At 47.9% G+C, this 25,268-nt stretch overlaps 1 protein-coding gene across 12 annotated transcripts; it reads right to left on the bottom strand.

The window, feature by feature from the left end:
• Window positions 1–335: 335 nt before the first annotated feature.
• Window positions 336–24,697, bottom strand: HNRNPF (heterogeneous nuclear ribonucleoprotein F). 12 transcript variants are annotated; one of them, XM_023198560.3, is made up of 4 exons: window positions 24,181–24,484; window positions 11,165–11,299; window positions 9,366–9,424; window positions 336–2,430 (listed from the first exon to the last, which is right to left on the bottom strand). In XM_023198560.3, the coding sequence occupies exon 4, from the start codon at window positions 2,376–2,378 to the stop codon at window positions 1,131–1,133; it is 1,248 nt and encodes a 415-aa protein (XP_023054328.1). In that variant the 5' UTR covers window positions 2,379–2,430; window positions 9,366–9,424; window positions 11,165–11,299; window positions 24,181–24,484; the 3' UTR covers window positions 336–1,130. The 12 variants fall into 12 exon arrangements, with proteins under 12 accessions (XP_023054328.1, XP_023054324.1, XP_023054330.1 ...); XM_023198556.2 differs by lacking the exon at window positions 24,181–24,484 and adding an exon at window positions 24,583–24,697 and having other exon boundaries at window positions 337–2,430; XM_023198562.2 differs by lacking the exon at window positions 24,181–24,484 and adding an exon at window positions 24,542–24,663 and having other exon boundaries at window positions 337–2,430.
• Between the last annotated feature and the right edge of the window lie 571 nt (window positions 24,698–25,268).

Genomic DNA, 25,268 nt, shown 5'->3' with positions numbered 1-25,268 from the left:
TGGGTAGCAATTTGAAAACAGGTCTTGAGCTTGTTAACGGGTATCCTGTCATAACCTAATCAACAAATGCACCCTACAGAAATCAGGAAAGTGACCAAAAAAAAAAAAAAAGTTTAAATTAGCATTTTATAAAAACTAGAAACAAAATAATGGCTTTCACAATGTAGCACTTGAAACTAAAGCTCTCCCGCTATCAACAGATGTGACTCCAGCATCAAGGGCCCAGCAGGAAATGCCGAATGGTTTAGAACAGTGCATGTAAGTTGCCAGTGGCTGGGGCTGTGTGTCTATTTGATGCTTCCCGGAATGTGTGCTGCTAGTCACCATTTCCACCATTCACGTATTTAACATTTTTATTAGACTTTTATTTAGCCTCATCATAAGAATATAAGGGAGATCATAGATTTGATGTATGAAATTTTTAAATTCACACTAAAATACATTACGATTAAAATGAATTATCTTCAACCACCCATTTTGCTATCTTTTGCTGAGTAGATAATCTGTGCCAGTCATTGTGAAAAAGTCTTTATTTTAAGAAAAAAATTTAGTTAACAAAAAATTTAACAAGTTTCACTTAGCAAAATACACCCAAAAGGAAATCACAGTACAAAGAAAGTTTTAAGTCAAGGCCTCACCAATTCCTACAGTATTAGTATTGTGTCTCAATTCTCAAAACTAACTTTTAAAAAGCTTAAACTTAACCTAAAGGATCTTAAATGAAAATATAAACTAGAATGAACAAACATGAGAAATATTTCTTTGAATAAGGGAGCTAGCACCTTTGAGTTTTCCAAAAAAGCACGTCTCCCCAGTGTGTTCACTGTGATGTGGTGTAAAAGATCCACATTTAACATACTTAAACTACTTAAACTCGGATAACATCACTCTGAAGGATACTACCAAAATGTTAATTGAGAAAAGCTGAAAATAGTTTTAGTTTACTCATTATCACATGCTAGAAGAAAATTTTGCATGAGAAAACACTGAAGAGGTAATTTTTTAATCCAGATTTCACAAACTCATGGTGCAAAATGGGTCCCCCAGCTTCCTCTATTATAACTGCTCTTAACTGCTTGTTGGCTGCCTGTGAAAATTTGATTGAAATAACTCAAATGTTCCTAACAAAACTAGTCATAGCCACCCATGCTGTTCTGCCCACTATAGCCGGCGCCATAACAGCCACTCACTGACTGGCTCTCCAGGCCACTATAAGTGGCCTGGGCAGCAGACACCCCCATGCCTTGCATCACCTGGCTGCTATATGCCCCATTGCTGGCCCCTGTTGTTGAATTCAAGAAGAGTTCTATGTATCTGTGCTGCATATTGGCCCTGTCTTTGGACATAGCTGCCACAGCTTCTTCATGAGTAGCAAACTCAACATCTGCTTCGCCCGTCACTCTTCCATCTGGGCCGATTTCAATATGGACTCTCACAGGGTTGAGAGGAGAGAAGAAGTTGTAAATGTCGTTCTCGGTCGCTTTGTACGGCAGACCCCTCATGTGGACACAGTGGCCTGTGGTGCTCTGCACTGTGAACTCACTGTCGCCGTATCTGTGGTCATACATTCCGGAGAGACAGTAGCTGAGATCTCTCCCAAACAGGTCGGTGGTGAAGCCGTAGCCATCACTGAGGCCACTGTACTCCTCGTAGCCACCGTAGCCTGTGCTGTAGGCACCGGGCCTCATCCTCTCCAGGCCTGCCTGCTTCACGATGCCAATATACCTCCTGGCAGTCCCGGGCCGGTCATAGGGCCCTGGCCGCTGCACGGACATGAACTTCAGAGGGGGATCTGAGTATGACCTAACTTCCTCCTGGCTGCTCTTAAACACCTCGATGTACCTGTGCCCTATCCTCTCCTTGTGCTTCCCTAGAGCCTTCTCAGCTAACTCCTGCGAGGCAAACTGCACGAACGCTTCCCCTGTAATCTTGCCTTCGGGGTCCACAGGCAATGTGATCCCGTTTGGCACGATTTCCAACCCTGAGAAGAACTGAACAATTTCTTCCTTTGTGCATCCAAATGGGAGTCCTCGAAGCCGCACGAAGCCATCGTTGGCGCTGTCGGCACTGTTGGGACCGCTGTGCTTCAACACCCAATCCATCTCGGTTCTGTGGGACTTGAACACCTCAATGTACCGGTGTCCCATGCTTTCCCTGTCTTTTTTCAGGGCCATTTTTACATCATCTTCTGATCCAAGTTCAACAAAAGCCTCACCACTCTGCCTGCCCTCTCTAGTGTAGATGAAATGGACACCTGCGGCCCCATCATGAATCGTGCAGTCAGAGAGGAAGTTCTGCACGTCCTCAACAGAGCAGGACCAGGGCAGGCCACGGAGCTTGACCACAAAGCCTTCACCTCCCTCAGGGCCCAGCATCATGGACACTTGACAGGGTGGGTGTCAGGTGATCTTGGGTGCGGCTTTTTTGTGGCTGGAAAAAAAAAAAGAGACAAATTTATTTAATATGCACAACAAAAGTATGCAACAGAAATTTCCCCCATTTTACAGATGAGAGAGGTAGCAAGACATTAAGAAATATACCAAATACAATTGAGAGCTAAGATTTAACTCCAGGTTTCTTAAAAAATTACAGGATCACTCATAGGCAGTTTGAAAAACAAATCAGGAGTTTACAAGACAGGACGATGCATGTGAACGTGGTGCCTTGAACACAGAGAAATGTAAATTTCAGTCAGGTGAGAGCAAGGGCATTTCCTTGTTACATTTATTCCACCTTTGTCATGATAATTATGTGGCAGTTCACTCATAAGAGCACCTCAGTTCTTCCTAAACTATAGGCCTTACATTTGGTTAAACAGCAAATTTAGTAAATTTGATTGTTTATGGTAGGATACTTTTACTTCCATGAGAAGGGATGGGAACACAGCAGGCTGTTTTTAAACCACAACATAGGGTAAGACTTTCTAATTTTCTCATTGGCAGTAATGTTGCCAGGATACAAGACAGCAATGGCTTCCAGTGTCTACAGAGGTATGATTTTGCTCCTAAATCGTCACTTCAAACTAAATACCAGATTCACCGGTTCACATAAAATATAGCAGAATTACTGTCTTTTGCTTAAGATCTGGAAGAGGGCACCACGAAGAAAGGGCAATCACAAGAGGGCTGAGAAATGCCCTTCCCACCAGGGTGGTACATGGCACCTGGAAGTCCAAACTCAAGTAAGGCCAACCACACACCGGAAGGCAGTCTTCTGAGAAAGAGCAGCAGCTGACCCAGATGCCAGGGTATACAACATAGCCATAAGCAAGAAAAATACTGCAGTATTATGGGGCCAAAGACATATTTTTATATGAACAATGTCAAACGTGATGCTCAAAATGAGCACAGGAGTATATGGAAATCTTTTTCTTTTTCTTTTTTGAGACAGAGTTCCACTCTTGTTGCCCAGGATGGAGTGCAGTGGCACGATCTTGGCTCACTGCAACCTCCGCCTCCCTAGTTCAAGCGATTTTCCTGCCTCAGACTCTTGAGTAGCTGGGATTACAGGCATGCACGCCAAGCTAATTTTTTTTTTGTTTTAAGTAGAGACGGGGTTTCTCCGTGTTGGTCAGGCTGGTCTCGAACTCCCAACCTTAGGTGATCCACTCCCCTTGGCCTCCCAAAGTGCTGGGATTACAGGTGTGAGCCACGGCACCCAGCTTTTTTTTTTTTTTTTTTTTGAGACGGAGTCTTGCTCTGTCTCCCAGGCTGGAGTGCAGTGGCGGATCTCAACTCACTGCAACCTCCGCCTCCCAGGTTCCAGTGGTTCTCTCCCCTCAGACTCGTGAATAGCTGGGATTACAGGTGTGTGCCAAGCCCAGATAATTTTTTTTTGTTGTTTTGAGACCGTCTCAATCTGTCACCCAGGCTGGAGTGTAATGGCACGATCTCAGCTCACTGCAACCTCCGCCTCCCAGGTTCAAGAAATTCTACTGTGTCGGTCTCCTGAGTAGCTGGGATTACAGGGCCACCACACCCAGCTAATTTTTTGTATTTTTAGTAGATACGGGGTTTCACCATGTTGGCCAGGCTGGTCTTTAATTCCTGACCTCAGGTGATCCGCCCGCCTTAGCTGCCCAAAGTGCTGGGATCACAGGCATGCGCCACTATGCACAGCTGGAAATCTAATGTTTCAAAGTGTCATTTTACATCAAGCATAATAGGTATAAGCTGCTGGTCTTTTCAAGAAATAGGGCTCATCATGTGGGGAAAAATGTTCCATTAAAAAAACCCCACAATTTAAAAAACAGACAAAAAGTACAGGTAAGTGCAATTTAAGAAAAGGAAAAGCAAATTCATAATAAATGAAATGCTCAACTGCACTAGCTTCAGGGAAAACTAAATTAGTAACAAGTAGTTACCATTTTGACTGAGCATATTAGTAATTTTAAAGTTTGATATAGCCATTGCAGATGACATTTATCATACAGTGCTTCGTTATTTCAAATTGACAATGTCTAAAAGGATAATTGTGTAAATCTTTTGAAGTTGCCTGTGTCTACACCAGATTACAAAGATAACAAGACACGTCTCCTCTCCCAATAACAAGCATAATGGCACAAATGAAACAGAACAGTATGTGATATCCTGAACACATCACCAAGACCAAATACCCGGCATTTACTCATGAACTGTGATTTGGAATGCAAGGGCTTTGAAAGTATACAGCCTAAGTAAAAGACATCACCCTTGCTAATGAGTGGAACATGGAAGCCTCTGGGAGAGAGTCAAGGGGAGCCTAACCTGGATTGCTCATTGTCTACCTCAAATGTATTGACTATGTACATCAACTCAATCAACTTTTATAAAATAATCCTGAAGGACAAAGGATTGGGCATAAATAATCCTATCTCCAATTCTCAAACTGTGCTTTGGGTCTGCAACAAACACCAGGGTTTAGCCTCCACCTTAGAATGTAATGGTCTTTCCTCCCCAGGCCTTATCTAAATCCCCTGAAGCAGCACACCGCCACCACAACATGCTGACCTGGCAGAGGAAGGTCACAGCAGCTTCTTCCTCTCCTGCCCATGGAGGGAATTCTGTGCTAACAGCTCACAAGCTCCTCCTTGGAAAGTCAGGGGAAGTTTGTATTGTGTCTCTTGGGATAATGGGTCCAGGATTGCACAATTACAGGTGGGGCTCCTTATGCAATTCCATTCCTAACACCGGGTCAGCCTAGGCACCACCTGTCCTTTTGTTTTTGACCATACCCTGGTCTTGCTCCTCAAACATGGAAACTATCTGAAGGCCTCCCTCAAGTTCTGTTCCCAGCCTTCGGTCCAGCCATCATTCTGGGTAGGGGAGAAAAAGCCATACTCCACTAACCAGTTTCTACTGGACCCTACACCTCCAATGATTTCACCATTCCCTGCAGGAAACCCCCTATTAATCACATCCCCCTCCTTTGTAGAGACCCTGGCTTCCTTATCCATACGGCCTCTCATTCTCTCCTCATTCTTCATAATCCAGCTTAGAGCAAGTATCATTTTACATTCCTTCCTCAAAATACATGGAATTCATTCAATGAACTTCTTCCTTAACTGTACGCACCCAGTAAAACCAGAGCTCTCTGTAAGATTCCAAACAAATATCTGACTACTCCATGGATGTATTGAGTGGCTCAGCTGCACACAGACAGGCCAAATGGTGCCTCTAGGCTGCGATTTCTCAGCCTCAGGACTACTGACATTTTGGACCAGACAGTTCTTTGTGGTCTGGGGGCAGGCCCAGGCACTGTAGGATGTTTAGCTGCATGCCTGGTCTCTGCCCACTAGATGCCAGCAGCACCCTACACCTCCTGTTCTGACAACCAAATGTCTCCAGACATTCCCAAATGTTCTCTGGTGGCTAATGCTGCCCTCAAGTTGTCAAATACCATAGAAAATCAGGGTGAGGCCGGGCACAGTGGCTCCAACCTATAATCCTAGCGCTTTGGGAGGCCGAGGTAGGTGGGATCACTTGAGGTCACGAGTTCCAGACCAGCCTGGCCAATAGACAAAACCGTGCCTCAACCAAAAATACAAAACACTAGACTGGGTGTGGTGGCTCACGCCTGTAATCCCAGCACTTCGGGAAGCTGAGGTGGGTGGATCACGAGGTCAGGAGATCGAGACCATCCTGGCTAACGCGGTGAAACCCTGTCTCGACTAAAAATACAAAAAATTAGCCTGGCGTGGTGGCGGGTGCCTGTAGTCCCAGCTACTTGGGAGGCTGAGGCAGGAGCATCGCTTGAACCTGGGAGGCAGAGGTTGCAGTGAGCCAAGATCACATCACTGCACTCCAGCCTGGGCGACAGAGTGAGACTCCGTCTCAAAGAAGCTTGTCCAAAGCCCTTCAGATGTCTGGGGCAGCCTTACAGATTCTCACCTCCTCTCCAGCTGGTCGACATTACTCTGGGAAGCGGACTTTGTGAAGTAAGCGGACTTTGTGAAGTTAAGTCAGAGTCTAGGAGTTTGTAATCAAGTAGTGGGCCCCTTACAACGGACATTATGAACAGCTCTGCTCTGGGACCAACCTCACATACCCTGGGTCCATGCTTTTTTTTCTTTCTCTCCCCTTTCTCCACTGAGCACTGTCTACTTGGTAATTAAACATGCTCAGTTCTACCCAATCATGCCATACCTCCCCTGTGCCAACTTTGTCTCTAGCTACTTGTTGATTTGTTCAGTAAAATCTTGTCAAAAGGTCTCTACTGTCACTTCTACTCCCCACCATTAAAACTGCATGATCAAGGTCAAGAGCGGTGGCTCACCAGAGTCCGGAGTTCAAGACCAGCCTGACCAAAATGGTGAAATCCTGCCTCTACCAAAAATACAAAATTAGCCGAGCATAGTGGTGGACACCTATGCTGAGCGCAGTGGCTCACGACTGTAATCCCAACACTTTGGGTGGCTAAGGCAGGCAGATCACTTGAGGTCAGGAGTTCCAGACCAGCCTAGCCAACATAGGGAAACTCCGTCTCCACTAAAAATACAAAAAATTAGCCAGGTGTGGTGGCGGGTGCCTGTAGTCTCAGCTAGTCGGGAGGCTGAGGCAGAAGAATGGCATGAACCTGGGAGGCAGAGCTTGCAGTGAGCCAAGATTGCGTCACTGAACTCCAGCCTGGGCGAAACAGCAAGACTCTATCAAAAATAAATAAATAAATAAATTTAGCTGGGCATATGGCGGGCACCTGTAATCCCAGCTACTCTGGACGCGGAAGCAGGAGAATCGCTTGAACCGGGAAGGCAGAGGTTGCAGTGAGCTGAGATCGTCCAGATCGTGCCACTGCACTGCAGCCTCGGTGACAGAGCGAGACTTGTGTCAAAAACAAATTTAAAAAAACTACATGATCCTACTATACAGATCTTCATGGCAAGAAAAAGAGCAAATATTTTCATCTTAACCATTCCTTCCCGGAAATCCTCTCTCTCACTCCTGTTGGCAATTACTCTTGGTTTTCCGGTCAATTCCTTAGACACTCTTAGTCTCTGAGTCCTTCCTTAACCATAGGGAATTGGGCTTGGGCCCAGTCCTCTTCTCAGTGGCCCCACCTACTCCCAGGGTCTCCATAATCATCTCCAGTGTCAGAAGATATGCAAGCCTCCAGTCTTTGGCTCCCTGAAGCCTAGACGGGTAGATACAACTCTACTCCACAGGTTCTCCTCTGTGCCACAACTGAACCTCATATTCTCTCTTCTGTCACACTCCAATAGCAGCATGACTGCCCCTATCTGCACCCAGAGGCCCTAGAAGGAAACTGGAATAATCCCTGACCTTCTCTCAAGCCCTCAAATCCAATCAACTCATCAACTCCCTTGGGTGATCCCATTCTCCACAGTATCCTCATCCCTAAATCCTATTCAACTCCTTGACTTCCTCAGCAATAAAGGTGCCTCACAGCTCTACACTGTTCCTAACACATTGTAATGGCAGCTTATGAACTCAGTAATTCTTTTCTTTGTGAGTTATCGTCATTTTATCTCATATTGTATTTCTCCTATTCTAATTCCTGTATGTACAAACAGCCAATTCCAAGCTACTGATCTCTTTTAAAGTATTCCAAGCATAGGCCTGTAATCCCCAGCACTTTGGGAGGCAGGCGGGTCACCTGAAGTCAGGAGTTCAAGACCAGCCTGACCAACATGGAGACACCTCATCTCTACTAAAAATACAAAATTAGCTAGGCATGGTGGTGCATGCCTGTAATCCCAGCTACTCAGAAAGGCTAAGGCAGGAGAATCGCTTGAATCCAGGAGGCAGAGGTTGCAGTGAGCCAAGATTGTGTCACTGCACTCCAGCCTGGGCAACAGGAGCAAAACTCCATCTCCACAAAACAAAACAAAAAACAAACAAAAAAACCCATGTTTTCCAAGCACAGTGGCTAAGCCTTACGGCAAGCCCATCTACGGCTCAGGTGTACTTTTAAAACTCATCACTGTCCTGCTTCCAAGTCCTCAGTGGTTTCCCATGGACCTCAGAACAAGGACCAGTTGGGTCCCTCAGGCCTTGCAACTTTTGCCTGCAACACTCTTCTACCTAAGCTCACTTCACTTCCTTTTTTCTCCTGGAATGTGCCAAGCTCTCTGCTCCTTCAGGGATGTGACGCACATAGTTGACACTCATGGTTAATTCTCTCCCCAAATATACTCTGTTCAACCTTCTGTCTACCTAAATCCCACTAATCCTTAAGGTCTAAGCTCAAATACACCACCTTTCTCAAATGTCTTCACGTTATCCAAATTAAGTCTCATGCTCTACACTACCACAGCACTCTTGCTGTGTTGTTAAAGGGGCCTTCAAACCCACAATGGGAGCCTATTGGGGAGACACTTGTGCCTGTTTTGTTGGTCACCATGACCCCATCCTCAGCACAGGCTTGACCCAGCTGGCCCAAGATTAGCCAGGATTAACTGCTGCCCATGTGCAGGGGGGGTCAACACCTTCCTCAAGAATGCAGTAGCCTGCCTGGCTAGGCTGAAAAAGACATACAAGCAGCATCAAAAAACAAAAACAAAAAAACACATTTCATAGAAGAATTACTTAAAATGCCTAATCTCTTACATGTCGTGTTTTGCACCAGGAAATGTTTCAGAAGCAAAATGACTTCCTCTCTGAAGGCAAGGTGAAGAGACCATTCCTTTCCAAAACACATGTGTACACACTTACTGCTTATTTTTACTCCAGAATTGGTTTTCTTTTCCATTTCTCAGAAGTCCTAAGGCTCTTCATTAACTAAAACTCAAGCTGAAAAGAGCCCTGTGGTGTCCTGCTCAAGGTTAAAGTTTGTGACAAAACTTTTTTCACTCCAAGCTGCTAAGCAAATTTGAGTATAACAAATATAAATACTGCAGCTGAAAAAGGGCTCTTCTTAAAATAGCTCACCTTAAAAACAACCGCGGATGCCTTCAATGGGAGACACTTCTGGATGGTAATGAACTGTCCTAAAAAAACAGAGCGATATTGGCTGTATGGTCTCAAGATCCTGGGCACTGGCTCTGGGATCAGAACTCCAGGTAAGGACAGGATATATAGCCGGGAAGCCCTTTACATAGCCCCTGGGTTTAAATTATATCCCACACCCCATCCGCCTAACAGCATTTTGGAAGTATTATCTTTTCACAGGGCAATACAGAGCACAACAAAAGGGAAAGGCCTTATTGATCTTGACGAGATTTACTCTTGATGAGATTCTCCTGCCTCAGTAGCTAGTATTACAGGCATGAGTCACCACACGCAGCTAATTTTTGTATTTTTAGTAGAAACGAAATTTCACTGTGTTGGCCAGGCTGGTCCTGAATATGCCTGACCTCAGGTGATCCGCTCGCCTCTGCCCAATTCCTGAGTTTCTACACTAAGTGCTGGGAGGAAATTTAAACATCAGGGGCAGGGCACTTGGGAAGTAGGTGGGTGGGGGAGAAGTGACAACCACAGGGGATTTGACCTTAAGACCCCTCTTTCACTGGGATAGCACGAGCATGGGGCAACGGTGCTTGCTAGAAATTGTTATAGGAACACCTCTGTAAGCAGTGTGGAGACACATCCAAAAGACACCTCCAGTTTTATTGGGTAACTTCTTTGAAATATGCTTCACTAAAAAATACTTCACAATCATTAGATCACCAACATCCCAGTAATAACGCTGCCCCAAAGGACTAGGACACGGACTGAGGGCTATGGAATTCTGAGAACTAAGCTGCATGAGTTTTGGAAATGTGGAATTAGTAAAATCAACTAATTTTGCTGAACCTGACGTCTTAAAATGAAGACAACTACATCTGCCTTGTCTTGCAAACTTCCAGTGATTATAACATAAGAAACTCTTTGGGGGTGTACAAATGGAAAACATTACATTTATTAGGAAACCTATTCAGGGATGAAATAGTTTCAAGTACTCTGGAATCAGGTTTTCAAAAGGGTTCAAGAAATCGTCTTGTTGAAGGATCTAAAGGGTGGAACCCAGTCATCTTAATGATCTGATCCACTTCTGCCCTAGTTTATCCCTGCGTGATCCACAGACCAACACCCTGAGGCCTCTGGGGACATGCACAAGCTGGCAGCCAGACCCACGTACACCCATTTACCCCAATGGACCCAGCCGCTGTGAGCCTGTAGACTACGGCCACAGCGCACCGCCAACGCACGCAGGGGAAGAGTCTGGTCTCCCCGCCCTCAGCACCAGGAAACCGCTGGGGGCAGGGAGGGCTGCTCAGCTCCCCAAGGTGACTGGACCGGGAGGTTTTCCGAGCGAGCTTGCACGCGGTCTACCTAGATAATTAAAACAGCGACCCTAAAACAGATCTGGGTGGGGGCTAAGAATCTCCATTTCCAAAAAGCGCTCTCGAACGACCTCCTCGCTGTGATACAGGTTGGACGGGATTAACGCTTGCCTTCAGGCAGAGTCAATCAAGATAAACAAGGCGCGCCGGAGTCCTACTAGTCTGGCTATCTGCAGAGTAAACAGGGCCTTTCAAGCACCACCCACCTCGTTTTCTTTTGTTCAGGACAGGACTCGAGGAGGAACCCTGGCCTCCCCTCCTAGACACACTCCCGTGCTCCCCGGGAAACGAGTCTCGCTAGGCGGCTGGGAGCGCGTTCAGCCACGCCGCGCCCATTACTCAGTTCCACTCTCAAACCAAAGTCCACCCGGTCGGGCCCACGGACTTTCATGCTCTAAGACTTACCACCGAGGCGAGAGGGACTGGTTTCTGTTGCTACCAGGCAAGCGCGGCTGGCAGCCAAGAGCCCCGAAATTCCACCGAAGCTCAACCACGCAGAGGGCTCCGGGGAAAGTCCAGGTGCATCTTTTTGTTCTCAACCTGCAACAGAAATCCAAGTGGTGGGGAGCCCCTTCCGCGAGGTGGGAGGCCCGGACGCGCGATAAGCGTGTTTTGGCGGGAAGCAGCGCCTAGGACCCGAGACAAGGTGACGGCGACGTTCCCGCGGCCTCCTCCTGGCGCTCCGGCAGCCTCGGACCGCCCGGCCCGGCAGGAAGGTCGGCCCCAGGGCCTGCGCGGGCTCGGGCGGGAGCTTCCGGGCGGGGGGCGGAGCAAGCGGGGCGGGGGGGGGGGGGGCAGGGACTGGAGGACTCCCGGAGGGAAAGGCGCCTCGCAGGAGGGGGAGGGGAGGGGGCGCCTGGCGGGCTTCCGAAGCCCTGAGGGTGAGGGCGACGGCGAGGTGGGGTGGGGGCTGTTTCCCCGGCCCGCCGAGCTAGCCTGCCTGGGCGGGACCTCCAGGACCGACGGTCCGAGCGGGGCTGAGGGGAGGGAAGGAAGAGGCGCTCCTAGGTCTGGGTCCGTCTCTGGGCGACCGGGGCTGCGGAAAAGGACCTGGGGCCCGGGCGGCCGGGGCTGGAGTGGCGGGGCTGGTGCGCCCGCGCAGCGGCTCACCACGCCAGGGACGGACCGTCGGCCCCGAGGCGGCGCGGGGTCCGGGGTCCGGGAAGCGGAGGCCTCGTGATTCAAGACCGGCAGCCGGACGTGGGTCACGGGGTGTAGGGGAGGAAGTGCCACCGCCGGGCCCGCCAAGATGTCACCAATGGGAAACGCGTGCCTGCAGGTGCGGCCCCGTGGCCCGCGCGCTGGGCCCAGGCAGGAAGTGGGGGAAGGAGAGTCAGGGCAGCGGAAAGATAGTTCTCCGAGTTCTCCCGGAGGGAGCTGGGCGCGAGCGCGACCTGGGGAAAGTCCAGAGTGCCAGCCACGGGGAGGGGCGGGCACTGCAGAGTGGAAGAGAAGCCAGCAAGTTAGACAGCCTTTCTCCGGGAGGCCGCCTCTAAATTGGAACTAGAGGAGGTGCCTTGGTTTGTACATTTGACCGTGGATACACGTAAAAGATTTTGAAAAAAAATCTTTGAAAAACAATTTTTAGAACGCAATTCCTAAAACTTTTAACCACGCAAATTTGTGGACCTCTGAATCTTAATTCAAATGACCTGGAGAACAATTATAAAGCAATTTCGATAATATAAGCAGTGATATTTTATATTACGGAATTATAAATTTTGTTGTAATTATGCTGTAATTTTATTTCTTTAAAAGACCCTTTTTAGGCTGGGCGCGGTGGCTCAAGCCTGTAATCCCAGCACTTTGGGAGGCCGAGACGGGCGGATCACGAGGTCAGGAGATAGAGACCATCCTGGCTAACACAGTGAAACCCCGTCTCTACTAAAAAATACAAAAAAAAACTAGCCGGGCGAGGTGGCGGGCGCCTGTAGTCCCAGCTACTCGGGAGGCTGAGGCAGGAGAATGGCGTAAACTCGGGAGGCGGAGCTTGCAGTGAGCTGAGATCCGGCCACTGCACTCCAGCCTGGGGGACACAGCGAGACTCCATCTCAAAAAAAAAAAAAAAAAAAAAAAAGACCCTTTTTAGAGCCACAAATATTTGCAGATAACTGATTTCTCGAATATGTTTCAGATTACTTGGAAAGTGGAAATACACATGAAGATGTGCTATGAGCTAGTAATTATTAAAGCTCCTGATGCAGAGTTTCATTACACTTGTTTCTACTTTTGTGTATGTTTGACTTTTTTTTTTTTTGGTTTTTGTTTTTTGAGAGAGTCTTCACTCTGTCGCCCAAGCTGGAGTGCAGTGGCATGATCTCGGCTCACTGCAACCTCTGCCTCCTGGGTTCAGGCGATTCTCCTGCCTCAGCCTCCCGAGTAGCTAGGACTATAGGCCCATGCCACTGTACCCAGCTACTTTTTGTATTTTTAATAGAGACGAGGTTTCACTATGTTGGCTAGGCTGGTCTTGATCTCTTGACCTTGTGATCGCCCCGCCTCTCTCCCAAAGGGCTGGGATTACAGGCAACCAGCCCCACGCCTGGCCTGTTTGACATGTTTTTTTTTTTTTTTTTTTTTTTTTTGACACAGTGTCTCACTCTGTCCCCCAGGCTGGAGTGCAATGGTGCGATCTCGGCTCACTGCAACCTCCCCTCCCAGGTTCAAGCAATTCTCCTGCCTCAGCCTCCTGAGTAGCTGGGATTACAGGGACACGCTACCATGCCCAGCTAATTTTTGTGTTTTTCGTAGAGACAGGGTTTCACCATGTTGGTCAGGCTGGTCTCCAACTTTTGACCTTGTGATCCACCCACCTTGGCCTCTCAAAATGCTGGGAATACAGGCGTGAGCCACCGCACCCCGGCCTGTTTGACATTTTTAACAGAATTATTTTGAGACAGGGTCTGACTCAGTTGCTCAGGCTGGAATGCAGTGGCATGATCTTGGCTCACTGCAGCTTCAACCTCCCAGGCTCAAGCGAGCCTCCAACCTCAGCCTCCTGAGTTGCTAGGACCACAGGCATGCAACCACGCCGGGCTAATATAACTGTCTGTAAAAGTGAGAGAAAACAAGTCTTTACAATGCACTTACTAGATGACAGGAATTACAGGGAACAGTAACATACTGCATATAGTGATGTAAAAACTACAAGGACAAATGAGCCAGTCCTTCCCTCAGAATAGTTCCAGATAAAAGAACCCACAGAATTATGGTTATGTTATAAAATAAAGCAATTAAGTTTTAGAAATCCATCTTGAAGTATCTGTGATGGCTTGGATTTGTTTGAAGTTGTCCACAAAGTAGTAGGTGGGAAGACGGAGAATAACTGTCCATGATTAGTAACTGCTGAATCTGGGTGACAGGCACATTAGCCTCAACATCCTGAGCTCAAGTGATCTTCCCACCTTAGCCTCCCCAAAGTAGCTGGGACTACAGTTGCATGCCACCAAGCCGGGCTAATTTTTTCCTTTTTTAGTAGAGGCGAGGTCTCTCTATGATGCCTAGACTGGTCTGTAACTCCTGGGCTCAACTGATCCACCTTGGCCTCCCAAAGTGCTGGGATTATAGGGGTGAGTCACTGTGCCTGGCCCAAGGCAAGTTTTAATTACTGATCAGTCACCATAGGGTTCCTGCCTGTGAGGGAACAATGTGTGCACAAGACTTGAGCCAGGGGTCTTATTGTGCAACTGCAGCTAGGTCTGAGATCAATGGTAGGAGATGACATAGCCTTAAAGGCCTGGTTTACTGTTCAAAGGCCAGTGGGAAGGCATTTAATGGAATGTGGTGTGATTGGAGTTTTGCTTTTTAACAGTCTAGATGCTATCTGGAAAATGAATGGTGGGAATAGATACATAGAGACAAGATGGGAGGGAATGAAATAAGTCTAGGAAGACTGCTGGGAATTGAAGAATGTGAAAGGAGAAAAAAGACTGAATCTGGAAATTGACTGACTCACCAAGAAATACTGCGCACCTAAAAGATACAGGAACTGTAGTGGTAAAGAGACACAGTTTCTGCCTTGGTGGGTCCAGTAACAGTGGAGTAGGAAATCAAGAAATGTACAAATATATGACGACAAATTTTGGAATGAACAAAAAATGGAAAATAGGGATTAGCTCAGATTGGGGTTCTGAGGAGGTGACATTTCAACAGGAGCATGGGTGAGTGGGAACACTGAGTGATGAATTTCATGTAGAAAGAAGGGAAATTCTTTTTTCCTTGATAAATAGCTGGGGTTTAAAGTAGAAGCTGGTCAGGAGCAGTGGCTCATGCCTGTAATCCCAGCACTTTGGGGGGCCGAGGTGGGAGGATCACTTGAGCTCAAGAGAGTTCGAGACTGGTTTGGGCAATATAGTGAGACCCCCATCCATCTCTATATAGGAAAAATAAAAATGAGGGGGAAAAAAAGACAAGTTAAAAGCCCATTATTCTTTTTTCCTTCTGTACATTATTTCCCCTCTGGATACTTGTTCAAATTATTTATATTTTTTACCCAAAGCCCTTTACTAGGATACATTTTGGTGCTGGATGCTTTGTATTCATATTCTTATTTTGTGGTGAATTCTTTCGATTGAAGAAAATTTAGGATACAGCTGCTGCTGCTGCTGCTCACGTCTGTTCACCACACGAGAAGCACAAGATGGGTCTTGGGGGCAAAAATTCCCCATCATGGTATATAGTATGTGAGCAGATCATAGACCTATTTGTTATGGATGTCTTCCTTTTCTGTTGGAAATGATATTGAAAATTGGACTTAATGGCCTCAAAAGTCTCTTCCAACCCAGCAGTTTTATAAAATCCCTATTGTGACTCTTAAGTACTTCCTGCTGTCATGAACTCAAGAATTATGATACAAGACACTAATTCCATTACAAAAAATGCACCAACGCACACATTTGTACTTAATTTTTCAAGGGCACATGGATCTGAAGTGTGAGAATTCTAACCCAATTCACACAACATGCCAAATTCAATACACAGAGCTATCCTAAAAGCTATTAAGGACTGAGATGTGGCCGGGCACGATGGCTCATGCCTGTAATCCCAGCACTTCAGGAGGCCGAGGCGGGCGGATCACGAGGTCTGGAGGTTGAGACCATCCTGACTAACACAGCGAAACCCTGTCTCTACTAAAAATACAAAAAGTTAGCCAGGCACAGTGGCAGGCGCCTGTAGTCCCAGCTACTCGGAAGGCTGAGGCAGGAGAATGGCGTGAACCCAGGAAGCGGAGCTTGCAGGGAGCCTAGATCGCACCACTGCACTCCAGCCTGGGCAATGGAGCAAGACTCCATCTCGAAAAGAAAAAAAAACAGACTGAGAGCTGCAGATGGAGCATATATTAACATTTTAAATGTTTACTCCATTATTACTACATTTTTATCCACCAAAGGGGATCTGTTCTGATCTGCATGCAACAGGAAAGCTGTTTTCCATTACCATCTTATCAGTTCTTTCACTTACTTGCTATAGCTAAATCTGGGGGGGATAACACACTGCTTCCCTCAGCATTCATTTCTCAAAAGCTGTGTTACTAAAAAGCATCAAGAGTAGTATAATGTAATGTTACATTTGAAATATACTATTTGTATTGAAATTAATATAAGGGACAAATTTTGACTGATCATAAAACAAGCAACCATTGCTATTTGATATTGATTGCATTTTGCAAATGACTCAAGAATCATGATATCTAAGGTAAATGTTCCTTAAAATGTTAATAAAAAGCAAAACTGCCACTAGACTGCTGTTCCTAAAAATAAAATGTTTTTTTTTTTTTTTTTGAGACGGAGTCTCGCTTTGTCGCCCAAGCTGGAGTGCAGTGGCCAGATCTCAGCTCACTGCAAGCTCCGCCTCCCGGGTTCACACCATTCTCCTGCCTCAGTAGCTGGGACTACAGGCGCCCGCCACCTCGCCCCGCTAGTTTTTTGTATTTTTTTAGTAGAGACGGGGTTTCACCGTGTTAGCCAGGATGGTCTCGATCTCCTGACCTTGTGATCCGCCTGCCTCGGCCTCCCAAAGTGCTGGGATTACAGGCTTGAGCCACCGCGCCTGGCCAAAATCTGTTCTTAACTGAGGGAAAATGTCATTATTTGGATTACCTGGACTAACTGGAAATAATACTCATGCCTACCTAAGAAATGGGTGTGTGCAGATTCCACTAAACAAAAATATAACTGATAGGAAGATCAATTTTGTTTTTCCCAGACTACCTCCTCTACCTCTCTCTCCCTTGAGCAAGCAGTCCCTAAGTAGGTGCATAGTCAAACCCTGGAACTGGACAGAAAGGAGGCCTGTGGGGTATCCTCAGCCCCTTGAGGAAGGTACATCCCTTGGGATGGGAATTCTTCCTGAAGCCTCCATGGAAACATGACACCTTAGGTTCCAAGCAGCAGGCCCTGAGCTGAGACTGCTGGCCCTGAGCTGTGCTGTCCAGGGGACCACTGCATTCTGCCTTGGGAGAACTGTGGAGAACAGAGAGAGATGGAAAGAGGAAAGGAACATGACAATTTGCAGAAGAGGGGCTCTAGCACTCAGAAATAACGTATCACACCTCAGACTTCGGCAGGTTGCAGGGAACAAGAAGTGCTAAACAAAAACCAAAATGATTTTAACAGGAAAAAAAAGAGCAACTTCAGATACCACTCCATTACAAAAAAAAAAAAACTTTCTGGAACTAAAATCGAGTTTCAAATTTAAAAGTTAGGAAAGAATTCAAAGAAAGGAAAATCCAGTAGAATAAACATCAAAACAGAAACAATGGGGGAGAAGATAAGAGATTTGGACGACATATTTTTTCCAAAGCAGTTTCCACTATACTTTAAACTTAGGAGTTTTACCAACACACGCCTGTGCTGTGTCTTTTCAAAATATCCTAATGGGAACAACAGGGATCTTAAGCCTGGAAAATTCACTTCTATGCTTTATCATTTCTCTTGCTGCCTCCATCTGTTTCTTTTTCTCCTTCTGGAATTCCTACTATTCACATTATTTCTCCTGCCTGAAAAGAAACCAACCCTATCAACACCCTTATCTTAAGACTTCTAACTTCCATAACTGTGAGAAAATTTGTTACCAGTCTCTATTACTTTGCATGGCAGCCCTAGCATACTAATACACCATGTTACCAAACCAGACAAAAATATCACAAGAAAACTAACTTCTGAATTCTATGTACTTTAAGAGGGTCATATATGGTATCTAACACCAACTTAAATTAGAAAAGATATGTATTTGTCATAAACATCATAATTCTATTAGATGACCCTATTCTAATCAAATAACTTATAATGGGTTTATCAGGATGTAACATAGTAAGTAGGAGTATCTGTATTTGTATTAGGTGAAGAGTTGTCTAACAGGAGGCATACTGTTAGGATAAATCTAATAGGAGTCTTAATCTGTCATGCCTTTCCTTAATTATGATGGCTTTGTGTATGTGTGTGTGTTTTTTTTAAACGGTCTTGCTTTCTTGCTCAGGCTGGTATGCAGTAGTGCAATCACAACTCACTGCATCCTCCATCTACTAGGCTCAAGGGATCTTCCCCACTTAGCCTGCCAAGTAGCTGGCATTACAAGTGTTTGCTATCATATTTGGCTAATTAAAAATTCTTTTTTGAAAAGATAGGGTCTTGCCATCTTGCCCAGGCTGGTCTTGAACTCCTGAGCTCAAACTCATTCTTCCACCTTGACCTCCCAAGTGTTGGGATTACAGGTGTACTATGTTGCCTGGTCTGTGTCACTTTTTCTCTTCTGAGTCGGAGTCTGGCTCTGTCACCCAGGCTGGTGTGCAGGAACACGATCTCAGTTCAGTGAAACCTCCACCTCCTGAGGTCAAGCAATTCTCCTGCCTCAGCCTGGGATTACAGATGCACACCACCACCCCCAGCAAATTTTTGTATTTTTAGTAGAGATGGGGTTTTGCCACATTGGCCAGGCTGGTCTTGGAATGGCTGGCCTCAAGCAATCCGCCTGCCCCAGCCTCCCAAAGTGCTGGGATTAAAGGTGTGAGCCACCTCGCCCAGTCTGTGTCATTTTCAAGAGATCTTTTTCCTAGCCCAAGCCCATATGGTTATCTGAACTTACAAAGCGCTGATGTTTTTACCTAAATTTTTACACTTAGATCTACAATGAACTTGGAATTGATTTTTTCATTTCCAAAAGAGTTTACAATTAGTTCATCAAGTATCATAGGCTAATTTCACTCAAGAACTCAGATGCGAAAGTCCAAACCAAGTATCCGTCAACCAAATCCAGCACTATATAAAGCAATATTATGACCAAGTTGGGTTTATTTCAGGAATGCAAGTGTAGTTGATCATTTCAAACTCAATCACTGCAATTTATCATACTGATGTATCAATGGGGACAAACTACAGAGGTAATTTTTTAATGTTTTATGAGAAATGCTAAACTGAATTTATGTCAAGGAAGAAACGCGGCCATGTACTGTGGCTCAAACCTGTAATCCTAGCACTTTGGGAGGCCGAGGTGGGCAGATCACTTCAGCTCAGGAGACCACCCTGGGCAACATAGCAAAACCCCTTCTCTACAAAAAAAAAAAAAAACAAAAAAATTAGCTGGGCATGTGGCACACACCTGTATTCCCAGCTACTTGGGGGGCTGAGGTAGGAGGACTGCCCGAGCCCAGGAGGTCAAGGCTGCAGTGAGCTCTGTTCGCACCATGGCACTCCAGTGTGGGCATCAAAATGAAACCCTTTCTAGAAAAACAAAAACAAAAACAAAATGTGGGTGGCTCATGCCTGTAATCCCAGCACTTTGGGAGGCCAAAGCAGGCAGATCACTTGAGAACACCCTGGCCAATATGGTGAAACCATCTCTACTATTAGATGGGCGTGGTGGTGCTGCATGCCTGTAATCCCAGCTGCTCATGAGCCTGAGAATCGCTTGAACCCAGGAGGCTCAGGCTGCAGTGAGCCCGGATCCTGCCACTGACCCCAGCCTGGGTGACAGAGTGAGACTCCGTCTCTTTAAAAAAAAAAAAAAAAAGGGAAAACAAAAGTACATCTTAGAGTGATCAAATGATCATTGAAGGAGTTATCTTATAAAAGTGTTCCTGCTAATAAATGAGAAGGAATCGATTATTAAAATATCACTAATTTGGAAACCATTTAAGATAATAATAGATCTAGGTAATGATCATTAATAGCTGCTGTAACATGACAAAAGAGAAAATACCAACCAATATGTGCCTCTAGTAGGAGCACAGCACCTCAACTAAGTATTCTTTCCAAAAACTCTCATCTGAATCAAAACTACCTCCAGGCTGGGTGTGGTGGCTCACACCTGTAATCCCAGCACTTTGGGAGGCTGAAGCAGGTGGATCACCTGAGGTCAGGAGGTCGAGACCAGCCTGACCAACAAGGTGATTCCCTGTCTCTACTAAAAATACGCCCGTAATCCCAGCTACTCAGGAGGCTAAGGCAAAAGAACTGCTTGAACCCAGGAGGCGGAGGTTGCAGTGAGTCAAGATCACGCCATTGCACTCCAGCCTGGGCAACAAAACCAAAACTATGTTTTAAAAACAAAAATAAAACCAAAACCAACACCACTTCTAGAGGTAACTATCACTTTACAGGAAATATAAAGAACAGAGACTCAAAGGCCACCAGGGAAAAACAATCAGAAAAATGCGAAGTGTGGGGAAGGAATGCTGCAAGACAACCGGACAAATATAATGGGGAATTGGGGCCTTTTAAGAAACGGGAACCTCTAGATGATCACTGATACAGCATCCATTCACCACACCTGAAATGTGTATGTGTAAAACTCATTGGATTTTGACAGGTTCACAGGATTGTTTTTAATTATTTTAGTCAAGATCATGGAGAAACGAAAGTGTTTTAATAGTGGATACATATTAGGTTAAATTATTAATACAATGAATCACGTTTCCTTTTACCACTAGAGAATATAAGATTGGCCAGGCGCAGTGGCTCACGCCTGTAATCCCGGCACTTTGGGAGGCCGAGACAGGCGGATCACGAGGTCAGGAGATCAAGACCATCCTGGCTAACACAGTGAAACCCCCGTCTCTACTAAAAAACACAAAAAACTAGCTGGGCAAGGTGGCGGGCGCCTGTAGTCCCAGCTACTCGGGAGGCTGAGGCAGGAGAATGGCGTAAAACCCGGGAGGCGGAGTTTGCAGTGAGCTGACAGAGCGAGACTCCCTCTCAAAAAAAAAAAAAAAAAAAGAGAGAGAATATAAGATTACATTTATAGCATACATTATATTTCTATCGGACAGTGCTGCTCTGAATTTAAAAAATTATCTACAAAATATAAGGTGTGACTTTGGATCCTGACTCAAACTAACCAGTTGTTTAAAATATTTAATACGGACACATTTAAACCCTGGAAACTTGGTATTTTGGAATATATTTTTAGGTATAACAGTATCATGGTTAGGTTTTAAAAATTCTTAGAAATACTGCGGATTTATTTATTAATAAACACCTTATTGGTCTGCAATTTGCTGTAAAATAACCCAGGGTGGTCTTGGCTGAGCTCAGTTCTCCCTCTGCCCACCCTGTTGCCCTCCACAAGAACCGTAGCTCAGGGGAACTAAGACAGGGCAAGGGCCCCGGCAGGGGAGGGGTGTCCCGGTCCAACTTGGGACCCAGTCCCAATTGTGTCCCTGGGCACGTGACTTCTCCCAACCTCCATTTTCTCATCTTAAACATGGGGCTAATAGCAACCCCTTTTACAGTAGTCCTGAGCATGTAATGAAAAAATGGAGTAAAACTTCTAGGACCTAGTAAGAGTCAACTAATGTGGTTCTCCCAAAGAGCAGAGAACCAGAGCTCAGTGGCTGAGAGGGAATTAGAGAAGTCACCTCCACGGAAAGGGCCTGTCACATTTCTGCAGCCCCTGCAGGCATCTACCCACACTAGGCCCTCATTTGCCTCCAGGCTTTCCAAGGTTCTGGCCACGTGGGAGAAGTAACTTTTTATTTACTCACTATTTTCCCTTAAATAAATTGCAATTTTTACCTGAATAAAGCTTTGTAACGCTACCCTTAACAGAAAACTTGCCAGTTTACAAAAAGTGGCTGGGCATGATGGCTCACACCTGTAATCCCAGCACTTCGGGAGGCAGAGGCGTGAGAATCGCTTGAGCACAAAAGTTTGAAAATCAATCTGGGCAACATAAGGAGACCCCATCCGTACAAAAAATACAAAAATTTGCCGGGCGTGCTGGAGAATGCCCGTGGTCCCAGATACTCGGCGGCTGAGGTGGGAGGACCCCTTGAGCACAGGAGGATCTCGGCAGCGAGCCGAGATCACACCATTGCACTCCAGCCTGGGCAACAAAGTGAGACCCTGTCTCAAAAAATAATATAGAGACGGGGTCGGTCTCTGAGGCCCAAGCGATTCTCCCACACCTCGGCCTCCCTAAATGCTGGGATTACAGGCGTGAGCCACCTCGCCCGGCCAGTAGTGACTCTAATCTACAGAATGCACACCGGAATGTAATACCTACAAGGCAAAAGATCTTCTTGCTTAGGAATAAAGCAATCTCTCTCTTTACATTCATTAAAATAGTAATGTCTTTTTATAGTTATAAATTCTGTAAGAGCAACGAGTCACTTTTTAGCACTTAAGCACTTAAGATATCTTTCACCTACCTAGAGAACCCAGTAAATTTTTATCTTACTAGGAATTCAAAGACAACCACGTATCTAACATTTAAAAATATAACGAAGTAGAAAGAATTATATGTGTATATTTTTGGAAGAATTAAGATGACTTTCTGAAAGGAACGACTGAAGACAACACTTTCAGAACTCCCTGCCGCCTAAGGCTGTGGCCCTGACCCCGGCGCAGCGCCCGCCCCGCGCGGTTCCGGGAAGCCGCCGCCGCCGCCCGTTGCCCTTCGCGCGCAGCCGCCAGCGCGCGCCTCCTGTCCCGCCACGCAGATGGCCGGCCCGAGCCCCCAGCGCCCGCGAGCAGTTTCGAAAACTAAAGAGGCGCGTTAGCTCGTCCCCGAGCCGCTTGGAGACCGAAAAGCCGCAGCGAAGGGCGCCCTGTGGGCAATGGCCGAGCTCGGCTCTCCTTCCACCCTCCCGCCGGGACACACGCGGAGCCGAGCAGGGATCCCAGGCACCTAGCGGGAGAGGTCCTCGCGACCTGGGCGGTCTGGCGGGGAGGGCGAGTCGGGTGCCCTGCTCCTCAAAACCCTGGTCCACGACTCTGCGGTTGGGGGAGCCGGGCAGCCGGCGCAGCAGGAGCCTGGCCCCTTCCGCAAGTTTCCTAGGAGCAGGGCGGAATCGACGAAAATGCTTCATACACACAAGCAGAAGGAAAAAAAAGGGACGACTAAGCCGAAGAGCGCGCACGAGTCAGATTTTCACCCCAGATACAAACACGATACCTCTAGGAGCAGGAGACCAACACAGAGACCGCGCTACGAGGACACGCGGCGCCGCCGAGGAAGAAAAAGGGCCGAGGGCAGAGAGCTAAGGCTCCGGGAACCGGGCGTGGGAGGAGGGCGGAGCCAACTCCCCACAAGGAAGTCTTGTGCAACTCTCAGGCGCCTGCAGCCACGTGAGCGCGCGGCTTTCATTTTATTCAGGTATTATTACTTATTGTTATTACTTCTTCTGAGACAAGGTCTCACTCCCATCGGCCAGGCTGGAATGCAGTGGCACAATCACTGTCACTGCAGCCTCGACCTCCTCAGAGCAAGCGACTCTCCCGCCTCAGCCTCCCGAGTAGCTGGGACAACAGGCGCGCGCCACCACACGTAGCTTTCTATTTTTTTTTTTTTTTTTAACTTTTTAGTAGAGATAGAATTTCACTACGTTGCCCAGGCTTGTCGGGAACTCTTGGGCTCAAGAGATCCTCCCGGCTGGGCCTCCCACTGAGCCAGGCCTGTTCTCACTTTCAGAGCCCGCCGGTGGTCGCCAGCGCCCGACCAGGAGGCTGAACTAACGCACCGGCCGGCCGTGTCTTCCCGGCCGCTCCTGACTCCAAAATCTCAGCCCGCGGCACTCACCGCGTGGGCCCACTGTCTGGGCGTGCAGCTCTCGACCTCCGACACTTTGTCTCCCGATCCCAGTGAGTCCAGTTCTCGCCGGTCCCACGTACCGGCCCCTCGACCTCGAATCCGTCCCCCAAATCTCAGCGCCGCGGCCCCTCATTATGTGCAGTCCTCGCTCGGTCCCAGATGTGCGACGCTTAAACTCACATCTCTCTTCCCTGATCCCAAATCCCAGCCCTAGCCCCACGATCCCCACCCCAATAGGCCCAATCCCCTGGTAGTCCGGGTACGGGGCCCTGGACTTCGGAAGGTCTCCCCACTCTCAAATCCCAGGCCCACGGTCCCCACCCCCAGGGGGACCCGGTCCCCGCTCGGTCACAGGTGTGCGGCCTTCGACCTCGGAGACTTCGGCCACCCCTCACCTCGGCCTCCGAGTCTCTACGCTTCCGCTCTCACATCAGGCACCCCGGTGGTCCCTTGGAGCACCTAGAGGGTGGGACGTGGGGAACTTGGCAGTTGTAGCAGAGGCAGTTGAGGCTTGTTGACCATCACCATGGAAACCCCCGGTTGCGAGCACGGGGCGGGGACTACGAGGGGCGGGGTCAGGCGCGCTGCCGGCCCCAGTCCTTAGCGCCTGCCCGTCGAGAGCACGCGGCTTTGCCGGAAGCCCTCCTGCTCCCGGCGTGCCAGGCCCCGACTGGGCCCTACTCCCCGGCTCGGCCCTTTGCCCTGGGCACCCGGAAACAGAAGCCCAAGGAGCCCGCGTCCCCACCCCGCTGCTACCTGCCGGCGTGACAGAGATTCGGTGCCACCCCGAACCCCACCTTAAGGAAGACGCGGCGCAGTCCTGCTTCCACGACTGAGCCGGAAGGACGCAAGGACCGCGGTAGGGCGGAGCTTCTGCGTCTTGCACCCAGGGGCGGGGCCGCGACGGCGCTACTGTGACGCGCCCAGAGCGGAGCTACCGGTTGGCCGGCCGGGCGCGGAGCTGAGCCGACACTGGGGGCGGGGGTGTGGGGGAGGCGGCGGAGGCGGACGAGCGAGGACGTTTCTGGAGAGGAGAAGGGAGGGGTGGGGAGGGGATGGGAGGAGGAGGAGGAGGAGGAGGAGGGAGTAGAGCGGCGGGAAAGATCCCTCTGACTTCCCCTGAGGCCCTGGAGGAAGGCCACTGGTGAGCCCCGCAGGACACTGAAACGTGCGCTCAAAGGACGCCTGATTTGAAGACTAGGATGGGAAAAGGAAATGAGAACCGATGGCAGGCCGTGGTGGCGCAAGCGTGTGGTCCCAGTAATTTGGGAGGCTAAGGTGGGAGAATCGCTTGAGCCCGGGAGGTCGAGGCTGCAGTGATCCGTGACTGCTCCACTGCGTCCAGCCTGGGCGACAGAGCGAGACGCTGTCTCAAAATAAGGAAGTACACTGAGGGCCGGGCGCGGTGGCTCAAGCCTGTAATCCCACCACTTCGGGAGGCCCAGGCGGATGTATCACGCGGTGAGGAGATCGAGACCATCCT

The sequence above is a fragment of the Piliocolobus tephrosceles genome, chromosome 9, assembly GCF_002776525.5.
Source record: "Piliocolobus tephrosceles isolate RC106 chromosome 9, ASM277652v3, whole genome shotgun sequence".
NCBI lineage: Eukaryota > Metazoa > Chordata > Mammalia > Primates > Cercopithecidae > Piliocolobus > Piliocolobus tephrosceles.
Note: the sequence above shows the minus strand (reverse complement) of the source record. Positions and strands in the feature narration are given on the sequence as shown.